Source organism: Rhopilema esculentum, chromosome 6 (genome assembly GCF_057945365.1).
Source record: "Rhopilema esculentum isolate cy_ngs chromosome 6, ASM5794536v1, whole genome shotgun sequence".
Classification (NCBI taxonomy): domain Eukaryota; kingdom Metazoa; phylum Cnidaria; class Scyphozoa; order Rhizostomeae; family Rhizostomatidae; genus Rhopilema; species Rhopilema esculentum.
The window spans coordinates 7,762,780-7,789,128 of record NC_142820.1 but is presented as its reverse complement, the minus strand read 5'-3'; the positions used below and the strand labels follow the sequence as shown (position 1 = coordinate 7,789,128).

General features: G+C 35.9%; 1 protein-coding gene across 1 annotated transcript; it reads left to right on the top strand.

Annotated features, from left to right (window-relative positions):
• Positions 1-742: 742 nt before the first annotated feature.
• On the top strand, positions 743-22,260 carry LOC135685896 (uncharacterized). Its single transcript, XM_065201988.2, has 19 exons — positions 743-1,117; positions 1,814-2,003; positions 2,168-2,230; positions 2,925-2,980; positions 3,441-3,532; positions 3,952-4,028; positions 4,486-4,651; positions 5,322-6,162; positions 7,655-7,740; positions 7,929-7,965; positions 8,469-8,627; positions 9,034-9,059; positions 9,891-10,003; positions 10,337-10,790; positions 11,085-11,152; positions 12,485-12,585; positions 13,466-13,574; positions 13,742-19,259; positions 20,970-22,260. Exons 1-18 carry the CDS (start codon positions 1,003-1,005, stop codon positions 13,782-13,784), a joined length of 2,796 nt encoding a protein of 931 aa, XP_065058060.2. The 5' UTR covers positions 743-1,002; the 3' UTR covers positions 13,785-19,259; positions 20,970-22,260.
• The last annotated feature ends 4,089 nt before the right edge of the window (positions 22,261-26,349 follow it).

The following is a 26,349-nucleotide window of genomic DNA, read 5'->3' as shown; positions in this document are numbered from 1 at the left end:
ATCGCTATGATCGATTATGTTTGTCTTGTCTCTGTCGAACCTGAGTTTGTAAAAAACGTCGATTCATCACGACGAAACAAGAGTTACACTAAATGGATCCAATCGCCAACTAAAAGAAAACTACAGTCCATATTCAAAATCTTAGCACTTAAAGTATAAGAAGCTCTCAATAATCTAAATTCTATTTTTATGAAGGACTATTTTTCACCAAAACTAACGAGCTGCAAACTGTACAAAGTCCCCTTACAATGCCGAAGGCTAGAACTACAAATTATGGAATCAGATCACTCAATTTCCAAGGGTGGAAAATCCGGAACTCACTTTTAGTTGAAATCAAAGTAGCCCGAAATTCAAAAGAATTCAAGATCTGATGCAATCCTTGAAATTGCTTCATGTTAGTCTGAATTAGTGTTTTTGCACTATTGTAATAAATCAGTCATATACATATATGAACAGCGAGGGCTGCTGAGGGAAAGCGGAGAGGAATTTTGATATTTCATATTTTATTCATAAGCTGTATGTAGACTATCAATCAATAGAACTTGTATTCTAATTGCTAGCAGTTTATATATTGTATTATTAGAACTAGCTGAAGGGGTATTCGTTTTGCAAAATTAAAAATTAAAGTGAGCTGAGGGGAGGAAAGGGCACGCCATTCGAAATAGGGGCCGGGCAACTGGGACTGTGGGCAGGAGCTCATTGCAACTTCACTTTACAATCGTAACATTCAGATGTGTTACGCAATGAAGGTAAACATTTACAAATGAAGTATAAATTTTTTGGATTGTGCGCTGTGAAGATTACCTTATGTTTGAAAGGTTAGTTCCTTCTGCTTTTCCCGGAACCATTGCATCAGATGATAAGTGAATACTGCGGAGGAGCGTGAGTTTCCAATGTTTCGGGAAATGGTTGCAGCAGCGCGAAAAATTCGAGGTACGGTTGGTTGAAAGTTTTGAGGCACCGTTGCCTCTAAAAAGTTTTAAAGAAATTAGAGAAGATAGAATGGCTTCGAGAGAGATGCACCGATGGGAACAAAAAAAGGAGCTTTATGCTCTCTTTGAAGGCAAGATCGAAACAGCTGTTATCGACATGGTATTCGGTGGCTGTAACGATCAAGGTAACTTCCCTAGGCTAGGCCTAATTTGATTGCAGAATTTGACGCACAATAATTGTTCATACTTTTTACTGCTCAGTTTCGTTAAAACGTTATCAAGGATTCATTCTTGAGTTTAAAGCTATGTGCCGAGGTTGTTTTAAAGGGCTTTTTGGATTCCCCATAGCTGTTTTTATGTGGGAAGAATGATGTGATACGAAAGATATTCAGGAACAAAGCAATACGAAGACGAGAATCCAATGTAACGAGATAAAATTTTCAAAATAAACTAAAACACGGGATTCCGCTATTGGGCAGCATTTACTGAAGTACCATTTACTGCAAAAAACTATAATGGCAACATGTTTTGGATTATTAGTAGAGCCATCTAGCAGTTTTGGAATCTATCTACATCAACATAAAAAGTGCTTATTGTGTAGACAGAAGAAGTTCGTCTTCACCTTAGGACCCCATTGGTAACATTTTCCATAGGCAAGTAGCACTGATTAGGCAACCTCAACAGTCATGTTCCCGTGTTTCTGATTTGCCTATTTTGATCCACAACTGGTGTAGTGTTTTGATCTATGTTCTGATGTTTTGTGCTCTGAAGAGTATCAAACGTAAAGCTTTTCTATGGCCCAGAATGTTTGCTTTTTTCAAAGCCATTTTCAAATTTTGTACCGTGAATAGATTGTTTAATCTAATATTTCTTTTTTAAAGTTGAAGATGCTAAAAAGGCCTTGTCAAGCATGTGTTTGATGCCAGAAGACAGCAGCGATGTAAAGATTATTGAATCAACTGCCAAGGGTTTTCCTTCTGACACTGAAATGGAAGAAGCTCCTAGAAATAAACAGAAAACCATGTTCATCCTAAGGGGACTTCCAGGCAGTGGAAAATCCTATTTAGCAAAGTATGTATAAAGTTATTATACATCATTTACACCTTAAATCTTCTGCATCAGTTTTTGTTGGTCATGTTGACACTGTACTCAGTTACATGTCAGCTTCTGAAGTGTAGCTTCTAAAATAACACATTTTCAGATTTTTCATAAAAGCAAATTCTTTTATTCCCAAGTCAACTGAAGCAATATGGAGATACCATTCTATCAACAGATAACTTCTTCAAAGCTGAAAAAGGGTATGTCTTTTAAAAGTTTCTGCAATTCATGAATAAATTTAATGACAAAATGCATTTATGACAAAAGGCTTTTTCTTTATGAATTTCCCACAAGGGTGGTGTACTGTCTGCTTTATTGTGTTTGCAAGGGAAATCACTCTGCTAACTATAAGAAAGTAAAGAGACTACAAAAAGCCCCCAGGAACATATAGACTAAGTCCACACAGCTCTTATTTGTTTAAACCAGTCCCATACAATGTTTTGCTCTGCACTTTGTGATGGAGCTGCGATGGCTCCTCTGTGTAATCGGTAAAAGAGAAGGGCAGTACGGGAATTACTCGGCCTTGGGTGATGGCTTGAAAGCACGACCCCGTAGCTCAGTGGCAGAGCACTTGACGTACAAAGTCCGGGGTCGTGAGTTTGAGCCTCGCTCAGGTTGGTTATTTTCCCGCACTATCTATTAGTTGTCTTTAAAATTCTGTTGTCTTTACACTTTTTGATAATTTCTGTCACTTGTGCCAAAATTCCCCTTGAGTGATTTTCTTAGTTGCTTGTTTTATTAGCCTTATCATTTGTATTTCTGTTGTTAAAATAGCAAATTTTAGGGGTAAATTTTTTAAGAGGTAAAATTATTTCAAATCGCAGCAGTTGCCCTCAATGAATCCAATAATTTCAGTTGCTGGTTTTATAATGTGTCTCTTGTTTTTTTCTGAAGATTCGAATTTAGAGGAGACCAGCTTCAAGATGCCCATGATTGGAACCTTGCATGTGGTAACTATTGTCAGTCACTTCCTCTTTAATGCACATTTTTAATGTTGCCTTTCTAGTTTTGCTTCATGGGATGTGTAGAATATAGGGATCTGGAAGGCACATGCATGGCTAAATCAGATAAATAGAAGGATAAATTGTGCACATCAATTATCTTTGATGCAAAACTAATTATGTAGCTTGAGGAACAAGCAAAGAAGCTTTCAATTACTGTAAAACTGCATGGAGATGCCATGCCTAATGCAACTTTTTCTGCAAAATGTAAGCTTCAATTTTATTTAAATTTTGCAGAACTTACCGTTAAACAGTTCATCTTAGAAAACTGTTTTCAAGCCTTAGATAAATGTTGATTTCCAATTCATAATTTGTCTCTTGTATTGATTATTTATTTGCTTAAAGCACTCCAAGCAGAAATTCTGATATTCAAAGTTCATAAGCAGAAATTCTGATTATTTTGTCTCAGCAAGATCAGCAATGCGAAGGGAAGATGTCAATAACATTTATATTGACAACACTAACACTCGTAGCTGGGAGATGAAACCATATGTCTTGGCTGTGAGTTTCTTCTGCTTTGAAGTTCATTAGAATAAGGAAAAACTCAATCATATGCTATTTTAGTTGGAACACTACAGTTTGTTTTAATTAGCCTTATTTTATGATGCTGTCAATATCTTAACTTTTTTCTTTGGACCTCTGTTGCATGCTGTGCTTTTGAAAAATGATGAACAGATATGTTTAAAAATGAACCTTGTTAAAAATGCTAAATGCTGTGATATGTTGGGGATAATATATCTTTAATGTTTAGGCAGAGTGCAACAGCAGAAGAGTAAAAATCTGAACATTAGAAAAGCCAGTTGACTATATTCTAGCAACATAGGAAGGGGGGTTCTTTAGAGAAACATGATGCTAAACACATTAATATGATTTAAGCTAATTCTTTTAACATTAAATTTTTTCCTTTTTTCTTTTCATAGGCGTTAAACCATGGGTATAACGTCGAATTTCTGATGCCACAAACTCCATGGGCCTGGAATATCAATGAACTTGAAAGGTTTGATTCAAATAATTATAATAAATTCATTAAGTAAATCAGTGAACTAGTATCCTATTGTGTTTTTGTATCATTTTCTTAATGTGTAGGGTTGGTTGGGTGAAAGTCTAGTCTATTTCATTTGCGCAATTATGTTGACCCTATCTTAGTGAAGTAGTATTTTGCAGATAATTTTGACAGTGCATATCAATAATAATGATTTAACTTTCGATATCTGATTCGATCTAGGTAATAGCCAAGACATAATTGATACATTCTGTCAGCAATTGATTGAATATTACCTTATTGCCACTTTGAACCCTTTCAGTTTGATCTTTCATTTTTCAGTTCTCAATTGGTTTTCATCCTTTTTCCCATGTTTAGTTTTACACTTCTTGAAAATAACCTTGTTTCGCCTTTGCTAATAGGAGAAACAGAAGCTTTGCCTTATCCCTTTTCTTCCTAACTTTGCTAATAGGAGAAACACTCACGGTGTTCCAAAAGGGACTCTGCAGAAAATGCTGGATCGGTTTGAAAAAGACGTCACTGTAGAAAAAGTACTAGCTTCAGACAAAGCCGAGCCCCAGGCAGTTCGGCCGTTCGAAAAGCAAATTCATCTTTCCGAAAGAGGCAGAAGGACGCTGGTATGGACGCAATGTTAAGCTTTAAAAGAAACAATTATTTACATTTTTGGCGCAATCAAAGTATACTTTGCGTTGAAATGCTTTAACGGACAAGCACCTGTATGCATATGCCAGTTTAGGTTTTCACTTGGCATAAGGGTAGGGTCGATATCTAGTTTACTGGGTTTAGACGGTTTTTCATTAAGTTGATTTCTCAAGCCTTGTTCAGATATCTCCCATTGCTCCCAAGAATTGAAGATAGGGTAAAATTACAGCCGAAAATCTTTAGTTCTAGGCCATCAAATTTTCGCACTCCATTTTGACATTTTTGTTTCTTCTGTTCGTTTACTTTTCCCCTGAAAATCAACGCTTGTATTGCTACAATCTCTTACAAGTCACGACACAAATAGCTATATGAAGTTGGAATATTTTGAAGAAATTAGGTGATTAAGACATTAGTGTGAAAGGAATTATCAGCAAGTAAATTGAGGAGATTAGCGCTTTCATTTTTGACGGTTTCGAAGCTGTCTAATATCTTTTTCTAATAACTAGCTCTGTATTTGACTCTTTTATCTTCAATCAACCGATCCTTAATTCCCATGAGATGGTTGATTTTTCTAAGCCTAACTGTTCACAATAAGTTATTAGCAAAAATCTGATGTGTGAGCCCATATTGAATTTATTTTGCTAGGAAACGAAAGCTGTATCTTCATTTGATTCAAGGGTAGCAGCTCCATATTCGAAAAATGCTCTGTTAGATGAATTTTCAAACGTAATGGACCATCAATTGGAGAACGACTTGAGGGTGTCCTCAATAGCGACGCAAGAGACAGAAACTCGTGGAAAACCACAGTATGAAATCAATCCATCCTTGTTGCCACGTAGAAGTGAAGATTTTCCTGTTGTTACTTCTGAGATGGTCATTGACGATAATTTCGATGCTGAACTTGACTTAGCGTACACAAGTATGAATTCAAAGGGCGATAAGCTAGCGGAATACGATGATAAGGATTTTGAAATTGGCATGTCAAGATTACAACGTGAAAGTTCCCCATTAGTTCAACAATCAAAGTATGGAGCTAAAAACTCAAGGACTGAAAATCCTATTGTTCGGTCTAGAAATGAGAAACCAGAATCCAGAGATAACAGCCCAAAAGCTGGCCTACCACCCTCTGTCATGAACGAGACTGATCTTAACTTTCTTCTTGAATGCTTTCCAGATTATGAAAATGACGTTCTAAAGTCTGTCTTCATGAGGTTCGATGGAGATATCCAACGAACTTGTAACGAAATTATGGAGCAGCCACTCGTAAAAATGAGTGCTTTTGACCGTCTGCAAAGCATTAATAAAAGTTTTATTGATGACAAAGAGAAAGTAGAGTTTGAAGAAGATGTGTCTGAGCAAACAAAAGGAGGTCCAGTTTTCTTGCATGTTAAACCCCAGGTCGACTCCGCTCAGAAAGTTGGCAACTTTGCTATTTGTCTCGACAAAACATTTGTGATTGAGATGAAGAGACGTCTGGGGGAAGGAGGTATATCTGACCTTTAATATAATTGAATTTTATATTCTAGAATGTTAACTTTGTATTGTATTATGGTAAATTAGATACTGGGGTTTAATGGACTGAAAAGGCCCCAGAAATCAAATTCCGACTGACGTTGGAGCAATAGGCAAAGCTCAGTCATTGTGGAATTACTTTTCTTTCCTAACGGGATTATCAATTAAATTGAAGATGAACAATATATCTCCATTTTTTATTGCATTTTAAAAATCAGTCACTGTGAATGTAATTAAAAACTATACACTCTGTTAACTGGGAGTTTTTTTGAAAAATATCAGCGATTGCCTAATAAATAATTTTAGAAATAAATCAAAATTTTAAATGACTAATGTGCAGTCTAGGTCAGACTTAGGAAATACTGGTTTCGCTAAAAAATTACAATGCAAACCGGACCAGTGTTCGCTTATTCTGCGGTATAATTGTCATTGGTATAGTGAAATGATTTACTTATTCAACATTGAATTTGACAAATAGAGTTGTAAAGCTCTTTGCGGCGTTCAGAGTTAAATTATGTCACAGTGAGATGCAAGAGACATCCCTTCTTAGATATAATAATAATGGTAAAACCTTTTTCAGTTTGGGTTTTGTTTCTAGTTAAAGATTAGCTAATTTTATACCAATTATTTACAATATGCATATGCAGAAAAGGAAAGAAGATGTTGAGTTAACTGGAACAGGTATTAAGTGCAAATGTACCACGTTGACATCCATTCCAAATGCTGCCTTTAATCATCCAGCCTTTTATACTAGCCTAGACGGGGCCTTGTTTATAATACTAACTAGGGGGGGGGGGGCAGTTGCCCACCCAGCCTTAGTGACCTTCCATTGATTACAACAATAGGCTATTGTCCTCCTCTTTATTGAAACTAAGGTTGACTCCTAGCTGATTTCACGGATTTTCACAAGGGACGTTCTTAATTTTAAGTCATCACTAAGGGCATCCCACAATATCAGTATTCTCATTGAGAAAGCTGCCGAAGGGCGGCAAAAATTCTAAAAATTTGTTATGAACGTGTAAATGTCTTTTTAATTATGGTTTTTAAACAATAAAGGTACCAAGTTTCCTAAATATAATTTGTCGTATAACACATGAAATCTCGTCAAGTCATTGTCTCAAAATACCAGTGAACGAAAACTTTGAGCAATAGACTCCCTCTAAAGGATTGGAAATTTATTCCATATCGCTGAGAATTAATCTAGGGGAGCTCGCATAGTTGTTTAGTACAAAAATTATGGAGGATGTTGTTATAAATCAGGAATACCCACATGAAATCAAGTCTATGTCAACCAAACAAAACTTTTGTTTTGAATATATCTAGAGTTGTGCAAACTAGTTGTTGAAGGCAAATAGATAGACCTTTTGAATAGAAGACACATCAGCATTTATTTTAATCAATAATACTTAATTCTTCTTTATCATTAACAAAATTTAATTCTATTGAAATGTTCAATGCCTTTTTAGATATATTTGAGGACGATGATTTCGACTTTCCTGTGGATGCCAAATTTGCTAATCAAATTTATCAACAGTGGCAGCGTCATTGCAAGGTATAAATCAGATAACTTTTAAAATCTGATATAACCGCTGGTATGATATTTCAAATCCTCGCTATTTCAAAAATTTGTAAATTTTTGCTATAAGGTATCAAGTCGATTTTGGTTTTGTATTTATATGATTTATATCATTTGAAATTTCCTACCTATGCAAAACTTGTTTTTCGATTATTTTGTTGCAGGCTAAACGGAAAAGATTAGAAAATGAAACCATAAATGGTAAGGTTTAGGCCTATATTTCTTAGACTGCTTGACGAGAAAACATCACAGAAACAATGACTGGAAACCAAATACTCAAGAATTGCCTATATAAGGATATAACAGTCTAGGCCTTTATTAGTATAAGGAAGTTTACACTTTTTATTTGGCATTGAAAGCATCTGACGGCCTTCATCAGATTTGGATATAACAATGTTTTTCTTGACGCATAAGGAATAATTCTAATGACCTTACTTAAGCCCTTTGCATAAATCGAAAAACTCCTAGAGCAAGGAAAGTATAGGGTTCGATTTTTTCCTGTCAAACTTTTTCGCAGTTGAAGTTACATTGCTAACATGGGCGAAGTGGCTTGGGTGCATGTGGACCTACAGCCTCTCACCCTAGAGAACCGATTTTGCTACTTTTTCGGAATTTTTAGGAATATTATGACTTCATTTGCCTAAAAGTTCAACTCCTGCGTTCCTGATTAGCAATCTAGATTTTTTTCTACTTTTATTTCACAGATGAAGGAAAGCATCTTAGGATAGAGGAGGCCGTACATCAACGCCCGAAAAGGCCTTGCAGTTCTGAAAAGGTGCCAAGCGTGCTTGAAGAAGCACGGAATGAAGATAGGGAACGACTAAAAGGGTCTTTCAGTCCATGGGCCATATCAAAACCTCCAGGTAACTGCCTTTTTTGTTTGTTTTTGTTTATTTTGAACCGTAGATCGGCCTCTTTTCATCCTTCATTCGTTTAACTCATATTTTGTGATGCCCCAATTTTATAAAATGGTCAAAGTAAGTTTGAACGATATGTAACGGAATAGTTTATAGATTTGTAACGGAAATAGGTTGAAATTGAGAAGGCTAGGGCACCAGGAAAGTTCGAGAAGGATTGTCAAAAAAATTGAAGGAACACACTTTTAGAATTTATTTTCTTGTTTTCAAACGCAGGTGACAAAGTTGGTTTTTTCACTTTATAGATTATTTCAACCTATTTAGCTTTGAAAGTTAGAATTTGAAGAATTTAATATATGTATCCCTCGATATTCTTTATTTTTATTTAAGCATTTTTATTATCTCATTCCAGGAATAACGATTGATCATAAACTTCAGGTAAGATCTTTCTGTTACCTTGTTTTCTTGGCAACTCTGATTATTCACATTTGATCTTCATCCCCATCTATTGTAATCCCAAGAAATCCAATTCCAAAATTTAGACAAAATTCAAAGAGATGAAAAGGTGTGACATTATTTGCCGAATAATAACAATTTGTAAAATTTTTGCATCATACGTGGCCAAATTTTGTAATATTGAATACAGAAAGCCGGGTACTCATTGTTTTTTAATATCATTTGAATATGACTTTTTTTATAATGCCTGTGAACCAAGCAAACATTTTAAAACATACTTGAGCTTTTCTTGTGACATTCTTCAGAGTAAAAAACATCAGAATATTGACTGCAAATATAAGCTAAGAAATATGCTTTCCGGAAGTTATATACCCTGACGAATGTCAGAGGGAAATCTTTAATGTTAACTTTTATCAAAGCCACTTTTTTATTTTTGCACCACCTTTGCTATAACATGATTCTTCTTTTGAAGACATGACGTACTTTCATTTCGTTGTACATTTTATTGTTAATAGGGTTTAACTAATAACTAATAATTTATTTTTCAACGATAACTAATAATGCAAAATAAATTTTACAACTTATTAAGTTATTCTACATTTCACGGAAATGGTAGTTTTCTGAGTATACTAGTATTTTTACAATTATCACTAACAATATGATGATGATAAAACGAGTTGTGAAAATTGCTTTTCATTACTGAGGCAGCAAGGAGTGTCCTCCTCCTATTTAGCTTTAAATGTATCATTGCAGCATTTATTTGTTTATTTTCTCACTTATCAACATTCCATCTGAAATTAAGTCTCTTCTAAGGAGCCGCGTAAGCCAATTTGGGACTCTAGTTTTGAGCGCTCGGAAAACAGACTGTACACTCTATTCCCGACAGTGGAAAAAGACGTCCTGGACAATATCTATAAAGCCATGGGGTAAACTATTGTATCTATTTCCGCTTTGCTCCATTTTCCTCATTTTCCCCTACTTCTGGTATTCGTGAAGAATACTTTTAAAAAAGCTTCTGTGTGGATGTTTAAATCAATTAATGATTTGAAAATCAAAAAGTGACTTGCATTCTATTCGTATCAAGACTTCATTGAATTCCACTAAAAACTGTTGTCCTGTTGTATTTATTTCGCTTTTTCCTATTCTCTTCTTTTCGAGCATTTGATAGTTTTCTTTAGTCTGCATAGAAGCTGCTTGAATCCCAGATTTTCAAACTGGCAAAGAGCCAGGAAAATTCTGTTCAATTTTTCATCTTCTAGCAATGACGTCGAGGCGGCAATCCAAGCCGTTAAGGCTTCTTTGAATTATCAAGAACAGAATAAAAAGGCGAGTGGTAGCGAAAGAAAAGCAGAGCCACCCAGGCCCCCTGAAGAAACTAGGACAGGGTTTGTACCAGTTAGAACAATGGTAGGAAAAGACACAGTTATAAGACTTAAACCTGAATCTGAACCAATGTTAGAGAAAGGGCGCGTTGCTTCACCTGACCCTGTTGCAGACGATAAGTGGACGGTAGTGCAAGGAAAGAACACAAACTATGTGGATCTTACTACTGTTGCGGACGATGATAATTTCCAGTCATTGAGTGGGACATCTTACGCAGATTATCGTGCGGAGGCGCAAGCCCACGCAGCTATCAGGAAGGAATGGCTTCGCAAGGCCGCACAAGCTTATCAAAATAAGCAAGTGCACGTTTGGTCCTACTGCGCAGGCGAGGTAGCTATATTCGCTGCTTGCTTTTGATTTGGTTTGTATTACAACTGCGACTTTTCTTTGAAGCAAACTCCTTGCAACAGTATAATCCATTTTCCGTATATCTTCGAATTATCCCCCTGGAAGAGATTGCAGTTAACACTAATGCATACAAGATTCTTCTAGCTTTGCATCAGTTAAGGGGGCTATGTCGATTTCTCGCTCTTTGAGTTTTCCTGTATTTCAAATGACAGCCAGCCTGAGCTATTCAATAAGTGTTTGCACTCATTCTATATAGAGACAATCTTACTTTTGCAGGCTCGCAAGCAGGCAGATTTAATGAAGGAGGCCAATGGTAGAGCTGCTGCTTTGATCTTTGAAAAGAAGTGAGTACCGTATCTTTATTGTACAAAAAACCTAACAACAAATGTATTGTCCCAGTCACCCTTTGATAGCGTCATGATGATACTTAAAGGTCCAAAGGCTCGTTTGAAGGATTTATTTAACAGGTAATTTCAAATCTGAGCAAGGATTCATAAGAGAAATCCTCCAATTCTAGAGAGCTTTTGTATTCATCAAACCATTCATTATTAACTCAATAAAGAACTCCGTACATGGTGTATTGACATTATTAATCCATCTATCTGTCTTTCTCATCCTGTACAATCAAAGGTGGTACTGTTCACATGTTATTATTCTTTGGTAGCTTTGAAGTCACTTCGAATGGTTGCTGTCTATAATGACCCGAAATAATAGCCATTTGCTGATACTGGTTCGTTAGAGGAAACTCCCATTTATGTGGTGTATGATCACGTTGCGTCGTCATAAGAGTTATAGTGTTGCTTTTTTAGAACAGTAAATGGAATCAACAGAACGGCTCTAAACAATTTGATTCCATAAGTACCACTCGTCTTGAAACGATCGATTCTTGTATTAATCAAGTGACGACAGTGTAGGCCTTTCCTGCCCGAAGCTTCTAGCTGCAAGAACTTCTTCAGCAGCAGAATCATGATGTCTTCGTTAGAGTTAGTTTGATCCATGATATCAAAATAGTTATTTTTCCTAAGGAAAGCTTGACTATGGCCTGAGTGAATATTCTTTGTGACCACGCACGGCACAGAAAATCAACAAATTATACAGAAACATAGGGCTCCAAAAGTCTAGGTCCTGCCCTCATGAATGAGCAAGACCTGAGGTCCTGCCATTTCTGAAGGGCAGGAGTGCCATTGTTTTCTTCTATTGTGAGGCAGGACCAAAAACAGGGCTACGAGGCGTTTGCCCATTGTTGGGCAGGACCAAACATGGGGTTTAGTCCTGCCTACGAGTATTGGGCAGGACTGCCCATAGGGCTAATTTTTCGACGATATCAACTTACGAATGGGATACTCGAAATTCCATTCCAGTCACCCTGTGTCTCAAAATTGAAAAAGGGCACAACCACGAAGTACAAGTGTTGAATAAGACAAGAAATGCCTTTGAATCAGGCGTATAATGATTTCATAAAGGGAATCAATCAGGACAAGCAGGACCTTTGGCTCCGCCACTGCCCTCCTTGATTTTCTTTTGAGGTTTGATATATCAACACTCCATACACCTCATAGTACATTTCAATTTTAATATGTTCATGTACATATTTACAAGGTCGAATGCAAGCTTCTGATTTGTAAGTAACCTCATCCTACGTGGTTGGTTTTCATATGTTTTGTTCAACATTGTAGAAATACAACCCTGACTGATCCAACTTCGATTGACCTGCATGGCTTGCACTGCGATGAGGCCGTGGAAATGCTGGAAGAAACATTGTCCCAAGCAATGCAACGTATCGCTATTTTTTACGCTTTTATAGATGTTTTCTTTAATTTTATTTTATTCAACTCCTTGCTTGATTTCGAAAATCTTTAATCAATACTCTTTCTAAATTTATCATTTTGAAGGATTTTTTTAAACTTTTTGTATTTTGAAATCCAACAGAAAATGGAATAAAAATGTATTGTTGTTGTAAATGAGGCTTTGCGTTGTTTTCATTCGATAGCTCTTAGGGCCTTTGTAAAATCAGGCTGCTTGCTATTGCAATTCTTTATAAAAAGGAGTTTTCTTAAACGTATAGCTGTATTCAATTCAATTCAGTTCAGTTCAATTCAAATTATTTCATAGTACACGACCATACAGGTGATGATGAAAATGATGAAAATTCATATCCTGTGCCGCCAAAATGGAGCAGTGCTTATTTAGTTTAGGCCACTTAGAATTAAAAATGTTAGCAAAACCAGAAAACTAACAAAATAATGAAATATCGAAAATTCACAGAATACCAATAATTAAGCGTTAGCATGTTGGGATTTTGTAGTTTTGATTTCAAACACAGTAAAAGTTTCACTTTCTATTGGATTTCTTTATTTTGTACTTTGGTTTTGTCTGGTGATATATTTAAATCTATGTTCACTGGTTGTAAGCAGTTTTGGAACTTTTTAGACAGTGTTTTGTTATTGTGAGTCACTTGATGTTTGATTTGCAAAGTCCTTATGCCGATGCAATTTTGCAAAGAATAGTTCTAAGATCTCTGCTAAGAGCTTTCTCTGACTATGTCAAGTCCCCTTTGCATAAACATTTATGTTTTTTATAAATGCAACGAAGTGAAGATCTGTCGGTATTTTGGTCCTTTATCTCTTCGCTAACATATAAAAGACTGTTATTTTCAGGTAAAATGCGATACATTGACATTATAACTGGGCGTGGCTCCCACAGCAGAGGCAAGGTCCCAAGGGTAAAGAATTCGGTCATGAATTACCTCAAGGCCAATGGATTTAGGTAGTATGACTTGAATGCATACTTTAAAAATCTTTTCTCGAATAATGATAGAATTCATTATTTCGTTAAAGTTCATACTGGATTTTTATTAGCTAAAAACAAATTAACTAGAAATAGGATTCAGAATTCTCTGATTGTTGAGCATCTTTCCTCTCATCTTTCTTCAGGTTCGCTAAGGTAAACGATGGCTGCCTCAGAATTTTGTTGTGATAACGGAGTCTATTCTAGATCACCGGCGGCCTATGCGACTGCGATCAGCTTGGTGCCACCGGAACCCGTTATTATGGAGCAATTGATGCAAAACTCCTTATGCTGGTGCCCTATTTGCCAATGTACCCGTCTAGTTAAGTTGGCTGCGTCCTGGGAATGAAATATCTTAGCTATGAGTTTTGGCAAGAGAGCTTCCACTTCACTTTAATTATGGGGTCTTTGCATGTATATAAGGGAGGCTCATAGTATTTCTAAGGGCGGGCTATTAAAATAGGCATCTCAAAGTAGGCAAACGATGTACATAGTATAGATAATGGAATTGTAAATAGTCTGTAAATAGCCAGTAATTTTGGTTTATCCAGAGTCAATCTTTTGATTTGATCACGTGCATAGCATGTACACGGTCACTTGCGTTTGAGAAAGAGACTATATTCTCTAAGATTTTTGTAACATTCAAAATTGCTTTTGACTAATACTTTTGTGGCTAACTAATACATGTTTGTGACAAATGATTTTAAGAATAACTTGATTTTAAAAATTGAAGTGTCAATGACACTAAATAGATTCTCACAATTGTTATGAAGATTAACCAAATTTCAGAGTGTTTTTCTCCTACAATAGTTGATTTATGGTTATTTTTTAAACAAATCTATTTTCCAAGCCATAACTTTTAAACTGCAAAAACAACTATGTTTTTGCTGTTAAGAGCTATTTGCACTCATAATATGATTTTCAAGTTCGTTTTATCATATCACACGAAAAAAGTCCGTTACAACACATAGACCTTTAAAATCTTTGCAAAAAATATGGTTTTCAAGAAAAGGTCGAACACTATCTCTCATGTTTTTAAAGCTAAATGAAACACAGCTTCTTTCTTCTTGAATTCACAATCTCATTCGTTGGTAATTCTCTTGTGAGAACTCTCCAACAAATTTTTCGGACGTGAAGAACCATGCTTGCAATTCAAAAATTAGGCTTCTTTACTCTAAAGTCTGTCACACTTCGTAGAATTTTCCTAGGTACACATCTACATATAAATAGCAGTTCTTCACAAGTTTACATTTTTGAACATCTGAAGGAGTCAAAATTTACAATCTTAAGTTCCAAGAATATATTTTAAAGTACTTTATGATTCTGTCTTCTGCTCAGTTACATATAGCAAAAATTATCGCCAGCCTAACTTTGAAGGGAAAGTTTCATTTTATCGCAGGTAGAAAAATGATTCCGTCACTAGAATGTTTGAGCCTCGTTAATCCCGTTGAATTATACATTATTAATTAGAATTTCAAAATATCTTACAGCGCAAACTTTATTTTCTAGATTACTTTCTAGCTAAAAATGGTGAAATATCATATTGTTTCAACGCTTTGAGATAAACTTTGAAAGGTAATTTTGCGCACAAGATGCTAGCTTATTAATGATCTTATTTCGGCTCACTTATCGCTCATTAGTGTTATTCTCTTGTCAATAACAAAATAAGTATTCTTTCATTACTAACTCTGCTTTGTTGTTTCAAGAGCTGGCCCTCATAAAGCGGCATCACAAATTTCTTTGCAAGGCTGCTTGCGATTTGGCTCTAATATTTAATCAATAGACTCCGTCTCGTAACCGAAGGGCTTAACTTTAAATGAAAAGACAACAAGTAGTTTTTCTGTAAGCTCCCCTGTATGTTATAAGCTGTATCAACTGTATAAGCAGCTGGCAGCTGTATTAGGCCGCTGTTTAACCAAATGCCTATATTCGAGTAGGCATTGTTCTACTCGCGTCATAAATATTTGCTCCTGAAATGGAGGTATTTTCGTTGATAGTATAATTCTTTCATTGCAGTTTAGCAATAACGAAAATGATATATGCTTAAACTTATTTTCAATACTCTAAACACCCTAGCGGGTGTATCCAGCTAAAATGAAACATGTTAGAAAACATCAAAATGTGAAGTATCTCATTTAGGAGTCTGAATGAGAACAATATCGTCTTTATCTATGTCATCATCGGTATATTTCATGTTATATATTACATGTTATATATTATATGTTATATGTTTCATGCCTTTTTCTAAAAGTCAGGGGTGCCACTGACCATAGCTTATCTCCGCAGAAAAGCTGCAGGGGGTTGAGGTTTAGTAGTCTGCGTTTGGTTATGGTCATACCGGTCTGTCATAATGTGCTCGATGCTGTCCGTATAGGCAAAACTGTACATGCATTTGGTGTATAGGACATGACTGTCCTAAGCTGCTATTCTCAGTTTCACGCGCTTAGTGCGATCATAATGCAATTGAACATACATATTTTTTACTGCTGGGGAGTTATTCTCTGGAAAGCTCAACCAGTGACCGCGCACAAGTTTAAAAGTGGAGAGGCTGAAAAGGGTGTGCCCAAAAGATTTATCAGGCCACGCCTTCTAGAACGCCGGAAAACGCCCCTTAGATAGTACTTGCTTATTTCTACTCAATTTTTATAAACATCCTGGTGCAGAGAAGATATCAATAACTATAAAATGGATAAATTTAGCTTAAGGGTAATAAAACACCAAGCTAACAAAGAACTGCTACAACATAGGAGTAAACCAACTAAAATTGCGTTAGAGAAAACCTTCAAAAAAGTTTTCTAACCTATTATTACAAAGAAGTGAGGGGGCTATAGCCCCTGCTAGCCCAATGGCTGCGCGGAGCCTGGGCTCAACACCCCCACCCTTTCATTTTGAATTGAATGTCAGTCGTGCTGTTAAAATATAATACCACAGTTACTAAGCAGCAAATTTTTTACCGCCGAGCCGCTTTGTCACATGAGGAACAAAACTTGCCAACCGCTTACCGCTTTGCCAACTTACTATCGAATTGGTTTTGACCGCAGAACAAGCTTCTTCAAACGAGTGAAACAGGCATTTTACCAATTTACTAATTTTTTACCATAGAACAAGTATCTTATCGTCAAATTTTTTTGTTTACCAAAGAAAATGTTTACAAGAGAATAAAATCTTATCAAAGAATGTTAGACATTGCCAGAGAAACCGGTTTATGACTGATTCGCCATTTATTAGGTGTTTCTTGTTAAGAAAAAACTGTTGTTATTCGTATTCGCTATTCGTAGAATCTCTGTTAAGGGAATTTGCTTGGTTTCTGACATTTTTATAATATGTCATTTTAGAGAATGATTTATCTTCTATCTCTGATTTTTTGAGATTATCTCTTTTTCGCAAAAGTTTCATAAGCTCAATAGAAACCAAGCTTCAGGATTTTTCTGAAACTCTTATTTTGTCAAAATTTTAACTTCAGTTATAAAACATGCTTGTCAATCAAACTGTAAAGTAGAGAAGACCATTTAAGAAAATCACCAGGTTCGTCGTCATTCATAAACAAAATGAGAGTTCATCAACTTCGAAGTAGGTCAATGCAATCTGTTCCCCATTCAACATGTATCTTACTGCTGCAATTTTTTGTCACCTCGCCATGAGACCGAGGTTTGTGACCGAGGACCAAGTATCTTACCGCTGAACCGTTGTGTCCCCAGATAAAAATCTTAACGCAAAGCCTGTATATGACCAAATAACCAATAGACCGTTTTGTCACCATAGAGACAAAATTTCTACAGTTGTGAGTTTTAATTAAGAGTTCAACAATTTATCTCCATAACGTTTGTTTACCTTTGGGGCACAGAATACAACAGCTGTATAAAATCCACCGAAGAAATACTTGGATTGATGGATGTAATTTGATAGATTTTTGATAAACATATTTCTTTCAGAAAAACCGATATCTTTATAAGAAAAATTACTAATGGCTCTCGATGATTTAGCATCTTTTCTAGTACAGTGTTAAAATTCTAAGAAACTTTGTAAATTTCTTTTTTGCCTATCATCCTAGCAATTTCAAAGTTCAACACCATCTTTACAAATTTCATGTCCAGTAAAACCATTAAAAAAAGTTTGAATTAGAAATATTGTTTCCGATTTCTTGAATATGTAATTTATGCTATGAAAGTTTTATCATATTTGAATAAATTTGCATTGATTATTAGATATATTGTCATAATATGGATTATATTGTTATTAATAGCCTGGCTAGCATTAAGCGAAAATCATGAACATTATTGTCAAAACTTATTTAATTTTAGTTATTTCATGAGACAAGCCAGTAAGTTTGAATCTAAAAATCACGCACAACTTCAAAATTAATTTTGTTCTTTCTTGATAAAAAACAATTAAAAAATTGTTACTAGCAAAACATCGAAAAAATCAGGAGCTCTTTAAAGCTAGATCCTTGGTTTGTTTTTATAACAAAAAACATCCGGATTTGGTTTAAGGTTTGATTTTATCTTTCTGAAAGCAACTGTTTCTTTTGGAAATATTATTAAGCCTTTCACATATTTAGTGCTAATCTTTTAAATATATTCTGAAGCAGCTACATTTTGCCTGCTGAAGAATATAATACACGTTCACATCAATAAGAAATTACTCCATTAATCTTGAATCGAATGTTACTAGGTCCTTTCATTGTATCCATCTTTATCATCGAAATTTTACGTATAAAAGCATTGAATTTCCTATATTTAGCCTTTACGAAGCATTAAAGGTTAAAAGATGCTTACATGATAATTGCGCGACTTTACCTTGGGTCATAACAGCTTATTTTTAACCGTTTTTCATATCTTGCTAAGGTCTTTCAGTTAAAACACCAAAGAACAAAGACAAAGAGCAGATGTATGATATTCGAGGTTTTCATTCAGGCTACCCTCTTAGAAATTTGCTAAATTACTGACCGTTTCACTTATCAATTTTTTTCTCCTCGGCGTCGAGGTTTACTTCTCCGAATCATCTTTACTTGCCTGAGAAAACACCTTGAATACAACTTCTCAATAATTTTGAAAACCAGCTGCAAGAAGGAACTTAACTTTTGCTTATTTTCTTTCATTGTCACATTCTTACCGACTTAGTCGCTAGGAGAAAGTCATTTTTCTCTCTTTTCTAGGTTTAGAGGATCAGCATGACTTCAGTCGATTTCTGCCTTCCTTTATTAAATCTCCGTCCACAAACATCGCATTTTCCACCTTTTCCCAGTATTATAAATCCGTGTACAGACAGTTAAGCGTATGTGGCTGAATATTTCGCTCCGAAAGCTTTGATTTTCTGTTAAAGCGAGAGCGATTGTATTGGGAAATTATCCGCCATTCGGCAGTTAATTGTGATCTTGTTTTTGTATGGGTGACGTAGAGTAATTGAAAAGCCTCGTGTTGGTTGTGAAAGACACTTCTCCCTTAATCCCCTATGAAGTCGACATTGCTGACCAAACGAATTATTGTTATATAGGACAGCTGTTAGTACAATTTGAACATATTAAGACGAATTAAAATTGAGTGGCCGAATGACTTTCAAATGATTTTTTAAGTAAGAGGGCCGTGGTCAGTAGTGTCCATTGATCTTCAGTTGATAGAGGTTGGGGCATACCGCAGGATAAGACGCCTCTTAGAGTGACAGACGGTAAGGACTGCAAATTCCTTTGGTTATATTTGTTTCTTATGAACGTATTTTTAGGCTAACGGAGTCTCTGTTCCATTTTTTCCAGTTTTTTCTATGAATGTCATTCTTTCAGCATTGATGCCCTCAAAATCTCGATAAAGGTTGGCTAAAACCATCGCTATTTGATAGCTTTTTGAGCCCGTTAGAGTTACTCTTTAGTAAAAATATGGAAGATTGTGCTTGTTAATGCTGATTGTGCTGAAGATGCATGCCAGTTAACCAGCAATGAAACTGATCTTATAGATTGTAGAGGAAATTTGCGTATGCCGTGACATGAGTATCGAGTATGCCGTGACATGGGCATTCAATTCAATTTGAACAGCTACGGAGATTCAATAACACAAGATGTCTTATTTTATGTTGCAAACTGCAATCATTGTCAACTTTACATTTTGAAAAGGCATACCTTTTTATCACTTTCAGTACGGAAGCATTGACAAAAACTTTTATTTACGTCTATTTCTAGCCAAATCATGTTGTATTCGCTCTAGCTAAATCAAGTATTTCCTACAATTATAAACGTTTAAACCGAAATATTAATTAGTGAAAAGATTTCCTGTCAACTGCCAAACAGATTCTTTCAATAATCCTTTAATTCAGATTTTTGCTGCCATTTTTGTTATAGTATTGTTAATTTGCTTCATCTAAACTTTCCACTTCAATTTACCATTATTCAGATAACAAGAAAAGCCTACATTTTTCCAAAAATCCCATTACCTAGGTAATGGGAAAACACTCCTTGAAGCTTAAGTGCTCCCATCTTAAATGCTCCAATGCCACAAGCATTGTGGTATTATAGGCAAGGCTTCTCTATATTTGCCAGGAGATCGGATTTTTACAGTGCATCAAAAGGCTGATGTTGATAAAATCAAAGAAAGCTTTTATTTATGCATTGGTTTTGAGTCAGGACTTTTGAACGATTGCACGTTTAAATAATCTTGAAAAAGAATTATTTGAATTCTCAGAAATGTCACACTTTGCATTGTGATTAGAAAATAATTCTGATGGCTTAAATGAAAGTATGAATACTGAACTCCGAATACAGAAATTTTCTTCCTTTCCCTTTATCTCAAAGATAAAATATTGTTATATTGTGAAAGGTCAATAACAGAGCGAATTTAGATATTGTCGAGTGATACTTTTAGGCTTGATACACTGTGAGAAACAACCTCATGTTTATAAAAATTTTTAAATTCATACCCAGAATGTTTCTTTTGAAAAGTGAACATGTCATGGTGGTTTGAACTTGTGAAAAGTGCGGTATTTCTAGGTAAATATAGGAATTTTATGGATAGATAGCATTCAACACTGATGGCTTGTATAAAAACCACGAAAGAATTACGGTTTTAATTTGGTTTGAAATCTATATAGGAATTAGTCAGTAATGTAAATTGAATTTCTGCAACGCGAAGCATAAAATAAAACGAGGCTCTATGAAGATCATGCAGTCGAGGTTAGAATGAAATGATTGCCCGTACAGTCGTAAGCAGACTTCAGAGTTCATTTGCTTCAACATATATTTTACAAGAGAAAAATGATAAATTTGAAGACAATTAATCATTAGAATAAAAAGAAAAAAATATTTATGAACATAAGAATATTAAAAAAATACCTATGTTTTAGAGGAAGACATCGAAACAAGGAAAATTATTTAAATCGCTTTCTTTACAGCATAAACATGATGGATGAGGTGAATTCCCAGAGAAGCAAAGAGACGATCAAACTATTGGACTTCGCTAAGTCAGTCACTGAAAACATCAAATGCGCCCTCGAGAAAACAAATAAGGCAAGCAAAAAGAAGGCAAATCACAAAAAATACATTCAAAGAAAATGTTTTACAAAACCTGGTATGACCAGGAAACCAAGCAGACGAATCTCTCGAAGGATTCTAAAGGGTGAAACGACCGTGCCTCTTACCAGCGATGAAGGCTCGACATTTCTTGAGGAAGAGAAAAACTTTCAGGCAATGTTAGATAGGGAATCAGAACTATTCTATGCGTCCTACCTATACATGAAAGAAAATAATAATTTTTCTGGACATCTAGACTATCTAAGTTACACGACAGAACAAGACTCAATGCCACAGTATTCGAATTCACACCATCATGTAGACATACCACAGTTGCAATCCATGGAGCATCCAGCATATCGCACGTGGCCCTCTACGTATGAAGGACAGTATCCCCCAAAACTGAAGCATTTCGATTACGAACAAATCTGGATGAGCCAGCAAAGAAACCGCTCAGCCTTGCCCGACAATGCTTTCCTGACCATGCTGTATAACGAAAGTTGTCCGGACTTTTGTAACCAATCGGAATGGCAAAAGATGCCAAGTGAAATGTACTTAGGAGATATGTATCATAGCAGAGAAATACCGCTTTTAATGAATGCAATGACAATGTCCCAATAAGATATTAACAGAAGAACTGACATAATGACTGTGGATTTTCTTAACTAGAGGAGATGGGACTTTTACTATATGAACTTCTGAAATCCAAGGATACTTGACCAGTAGAAAAGACGATACAAACCAGACGAAATAAATGTTGGAAGAGTTTGTCCTTGTATGGAAGATCATCTGGCTTTATAAAAACCTCTTGCACTGCATAACCATTTATAGTATTGGTCATATTTTTTCTGTAAACAAATATCATTTCCATGAAATGCAATATGATTTGATATTTTTAGGACGGGGTAAAACTGGTTCCTAACATAAAAGATTCAAAGCTGAAACATTGTGTCATTTGTTCTAGAGTTACAACTTCTACGACAGCTTAAAAGCAAGTAAAAAACAAATGATCAAAGATCAGGGTGATTACAATCATGTTCGGTCTGCAATTTTTCATTAAGGGGTTTGGAAACCTGTTGTAACAGCAATCGTTGTCTTTGTGTTAAGTTTGTAGGAATAATTTATATTTTTATCATTTAAGTGTACTACTTTACTATGTGATTTTGAAGCTTCTTTCAGTTTTCTTTCTTAGATTCTTTCTTAGAACATTGAACCAAGGCAATGTGTTAATTTATTACCACAAGTTCAGTCAGTGGTGTCACCAGCTCGAAATAACTGGGGTGGACAAAAGCAAATTTTCTCGACCTCTCCCTACAACCTCTTGGAAAATCCTTTTTTTGTATTATTTATCTATTTTGAAATATTTAGACAAGTAACTTTCTCAAGTAGCATTTTTTAACGGTGGCTTTTTTGCCAATGCGAAAATCGAAATCGTTCCGATCAAACCAATCCCCCCCCCCCCCCGCCTTCCCCCGGCTCTCCCGGCAAAGTTTTTTTAAAGACTTCGATAAATCATAAAATCGACTTTTGGGAAAACTGCCACATCGTGGCGACGTCACTGAGTTCAGTTAAGTCAGCGTCATTTGAAACATGTCAGAAGTGGGGGGCCTAAATAAATATATGTGGTTAGACACCCGCTATCGAATGCCACGCCCCTGTGCAAACTTGGAGATATAGTATACTGTAGCTCTATTATAGGGATGGTGTTGATATTGCGCTTACAGCATAGCAGCGTACGTAGCCTAGATAGGAGTTGCAAAATAAAGTCACAGAGAATTTAATCTTACTTGAGCGCAACAGGAGTTCGAATACTGGATCTTGGTAGCGAAATGCAATAAAGTCTCCCTGACGGGGTCCAAGGACAAAGCCTTAAAAGCTTTCACTATTTTGAGCCAACTCTCTTTGAAAGTTGCTTCAAAATTTTAATTGGATTTAAAAGAGAATCATTAGCACCCCACGGCCACCCCACCTACGATCTTATAATTAATGTTGAAACATGGTAGAATTTAATTTCCAAAAGAAATTGCCTTTTTATGTCTTTCTTTGCAGCCTGAGAATTCTTTCACAAGGAGTTCGAGACCTCAAAATTTTGATCTATAATTGTTTAGTATCAGAAGACAGTTATACCTTTACGCTGTGATACAGTCTTTATTACTTTCTTTTTTGAATAAAACACACATCACAAAGGAAGCTTTACTGAACATTTCATTTTAGGGAAAAACCACTTTTTCTTACAGCAGCGGTACCTTTGCTAACAAAAGACCAGATTTTTCTGATGAATAGGGGCAGTTTTAGCAAGTTTGAACAAAGTACAGAAAATGACCCCCATTGGACATCTATGAATTTGAAAAACCTCTTCCTTATTTGTAAAGATTTCATGACAGTTTTATTGCTTTAGAATGAGAGGCTTGTTTAGCAAATGGCAATCCTTCTCTATCGAAGTGTCTTAATCTTGTACATTTTGCGATATTTTACATTGCAAACCTGTTTAAGACATTTTCCCTTCATCAAATCTGATATACTAAGAAAGAGAAAAATAAAAGAAAAAAAAATTGGGTACGCAATGCTTTGAGCATTAATCTGGAAATTCTTTTATAGCATGTTTTCCAATAACGCCGAATTAAGGCTTAGCCTCTAATTTTCATGTTGAAGCTTGCAGGCTCAAACTATTAATGAAGATAGAGGCTAAGAACGGGAAACGAGGAGTTGTCTGACTATAGCTGCTAATTTTGCTTTAGATTTTTAGCCTAGGAAATTTTGAAACGACGCTTACTTTTCTGACGGAGATTGGTCTTGGGTAATTTCCAAATTTGTCTCCTATGGGTCCACTAGTCCTTGAAAAATCTCAGAATAAATGTGAAGTGTGCAGTGAAGTATGTAGAGAATCTACATAAAAATCAGGGGTATAGTGCTAGGGGGGCTCATGGGGCTGGTCCCCTCTGTTAATGCCGAAAAGTAGGCAACTTGTATTTCTCCTATTGTTTTTTGCAAAATTTCAAAGCAAGTTCCTCTTTTGATAGCACTACACCCCCTGATAAAAAGGTTAGCTCTGTCAGAGAACACTGTATGCTTTAACATTAATATCAAATTCAGAGCCATCTGAATGACATCGGTATTAAGGGGTGGTGCAGGAAGAAAGACTGTGATCTCAACTCATGTCTCATTTATGAAGATATTGGAAAAATAATATTTTTTCTCAAATATCCAGAGAGAAAGCGCTAGTCTAAAAGCCTTAAATTCATAACGAGCCAAAAATTGTTTCATGTTGTAATAGATAACACAGTTTTAAGCACATTTTTCAGTGGTTTTAAACATGTTGATGCATGAAAAAGCCTGTCGCTCTCCGGCATAGTAAGTCTGGCCCAGTAAGCCATACAAAATACAAATGGATTATGTTGTGCATTCATCTCATCTATGCGAAGTACACATTTGTCGCTGTACGAATTCCAACACATATGCTGAACAACATGTACTACGGAGTAGCCACTGCCGGTTAAGAACCCCGTTCGCGCCTATTCATTAGGTAGCAGCTAAAGACCTGCCACCTCAATCGAAGTAATCCTATTAAAAAGATTACTTAGATTAGAAAACCTAAAGGCTCGCTTATCCCCAGAAGACCAGTTGCCACCAGAGTCCATTTCTTTCTATTTGAGCATGTCCTGAATAGGAAAAGAATATGTACATTCACCAGCGGCACGTTGTTCTGGCATTAGAGAAAATCAGCAAAATAAGAGATGTGGATAATTGAGTATTGAGGAGGAATTTTCTCAGTAAGCGCTCACTACATTTAAGAAGAGAGAGCGCCAACTACATAAATAGCCAGCATTTTTTCTGACGTTTTTAGAATGATAAAGCGTTCAGATTTGTTTGATGAAAAATAAATATTTCAGGCAGGCAAAAAAATTATAGATGATATCTTTTTTAAAACTGATGTGTTTTCTATTGCCGACAAAAAAGATTACAGAGGAGAATTATCTATTCATGTGGAAAATGTTTTTTCATGATTTAGCACCTGAATATCTATACAATAATGAGCAATATTTGCAAGTATGCTTGTAGGATAATCGTATGAATGGAGCTCTAACTTGCCTGCAGACTCAACGTTCCCTGACGCGATATTTATTTATTTCGCAATTCAAGTAGCGTTCTACAGCAGCCTTGGTATTTTCATCAAACAGAAAGGGTTATTTTCCTTAGCCAGACCTGTTGACAGCTTTTTTAGGGGGCTCAGACAATAAATTGAGATTGGATCACTACAAAAGCCGGGAATCAATTTGATAATCGAAAATGTTTTAAACGAAAAATGAAATATTCAAATTCAGTTTAAAATCTTGCTAAAAAGCAGGACTGTGAAAATCAGTTAAACGCGTGGTGCCCCTTAAAAGCGAGTTTTCCTTACAAAATTCTCAGTTTAACTACCTTTCAGGATCCAACGGTTTCCAGAGAATTTCTTTTTTCCAGCAATTCAAATTTTGATGCAAATGTTATGCCACCCAAAAATAAAACCTGTATTCGCATTTTTTTCAATGCAACTTCCAAATTACAAAGAAAACCGTTGTCGCAAGATGCATAAAGAAAATTAAGTTAATTCCCAGTTTCCCACTGTTTTGATTCTCTTTTCGAAAAGATTCGATTTGAAAGCAATTAATAAATAATCATCTTCAATATGCTTATTGTTAAGCCTGGTTTCCATATAGCCGTAAGGCTGCCTGCGGCTACCTGCGACTGCTTTCTGCCATCTTCCATCATCCATCACTACGGTATCGCCGGCAGATAATTCTTTATGGAAACGCTTTCTAACGGTACCGCAGGCAGCTGTTTGAAGTGCCGTAAGACTGCCGGGAGAGCCGGGAGAAAGTTGAACGAGTTCAACTTTTCCCGGCTCTTACGGCAGCCTCCCGGTACCGCCGGCAGACAAATTACAAATGGAAACGCCTTGCCTGCGGCTGCCTGCGGCATTCTTTTGTTCAAGCGGATCATGTGATGTGCAAGAACCAATTGAAACAGGGCTTTGTTGTTGAATTTTGCCCGCCAGTTTTTCCCGCTCAAACTTTACCTAGTTACCGGCATAGTTACCGATACCGCAGGCAATTGAAAACAGAACGTTTCCATTTGCCGGCGATACTGTAAGGGTGGAAGATGGAAGATGGCAGAAAGCAGTCGCAGGCAGTCGCAGGCAGCCTTACGGCTATATGGAAACCAGGCTTTAGCTTCTCAATTTCTTGTGGTTATTTTGTTTTGTTATTTACGGTAAGAATCCAG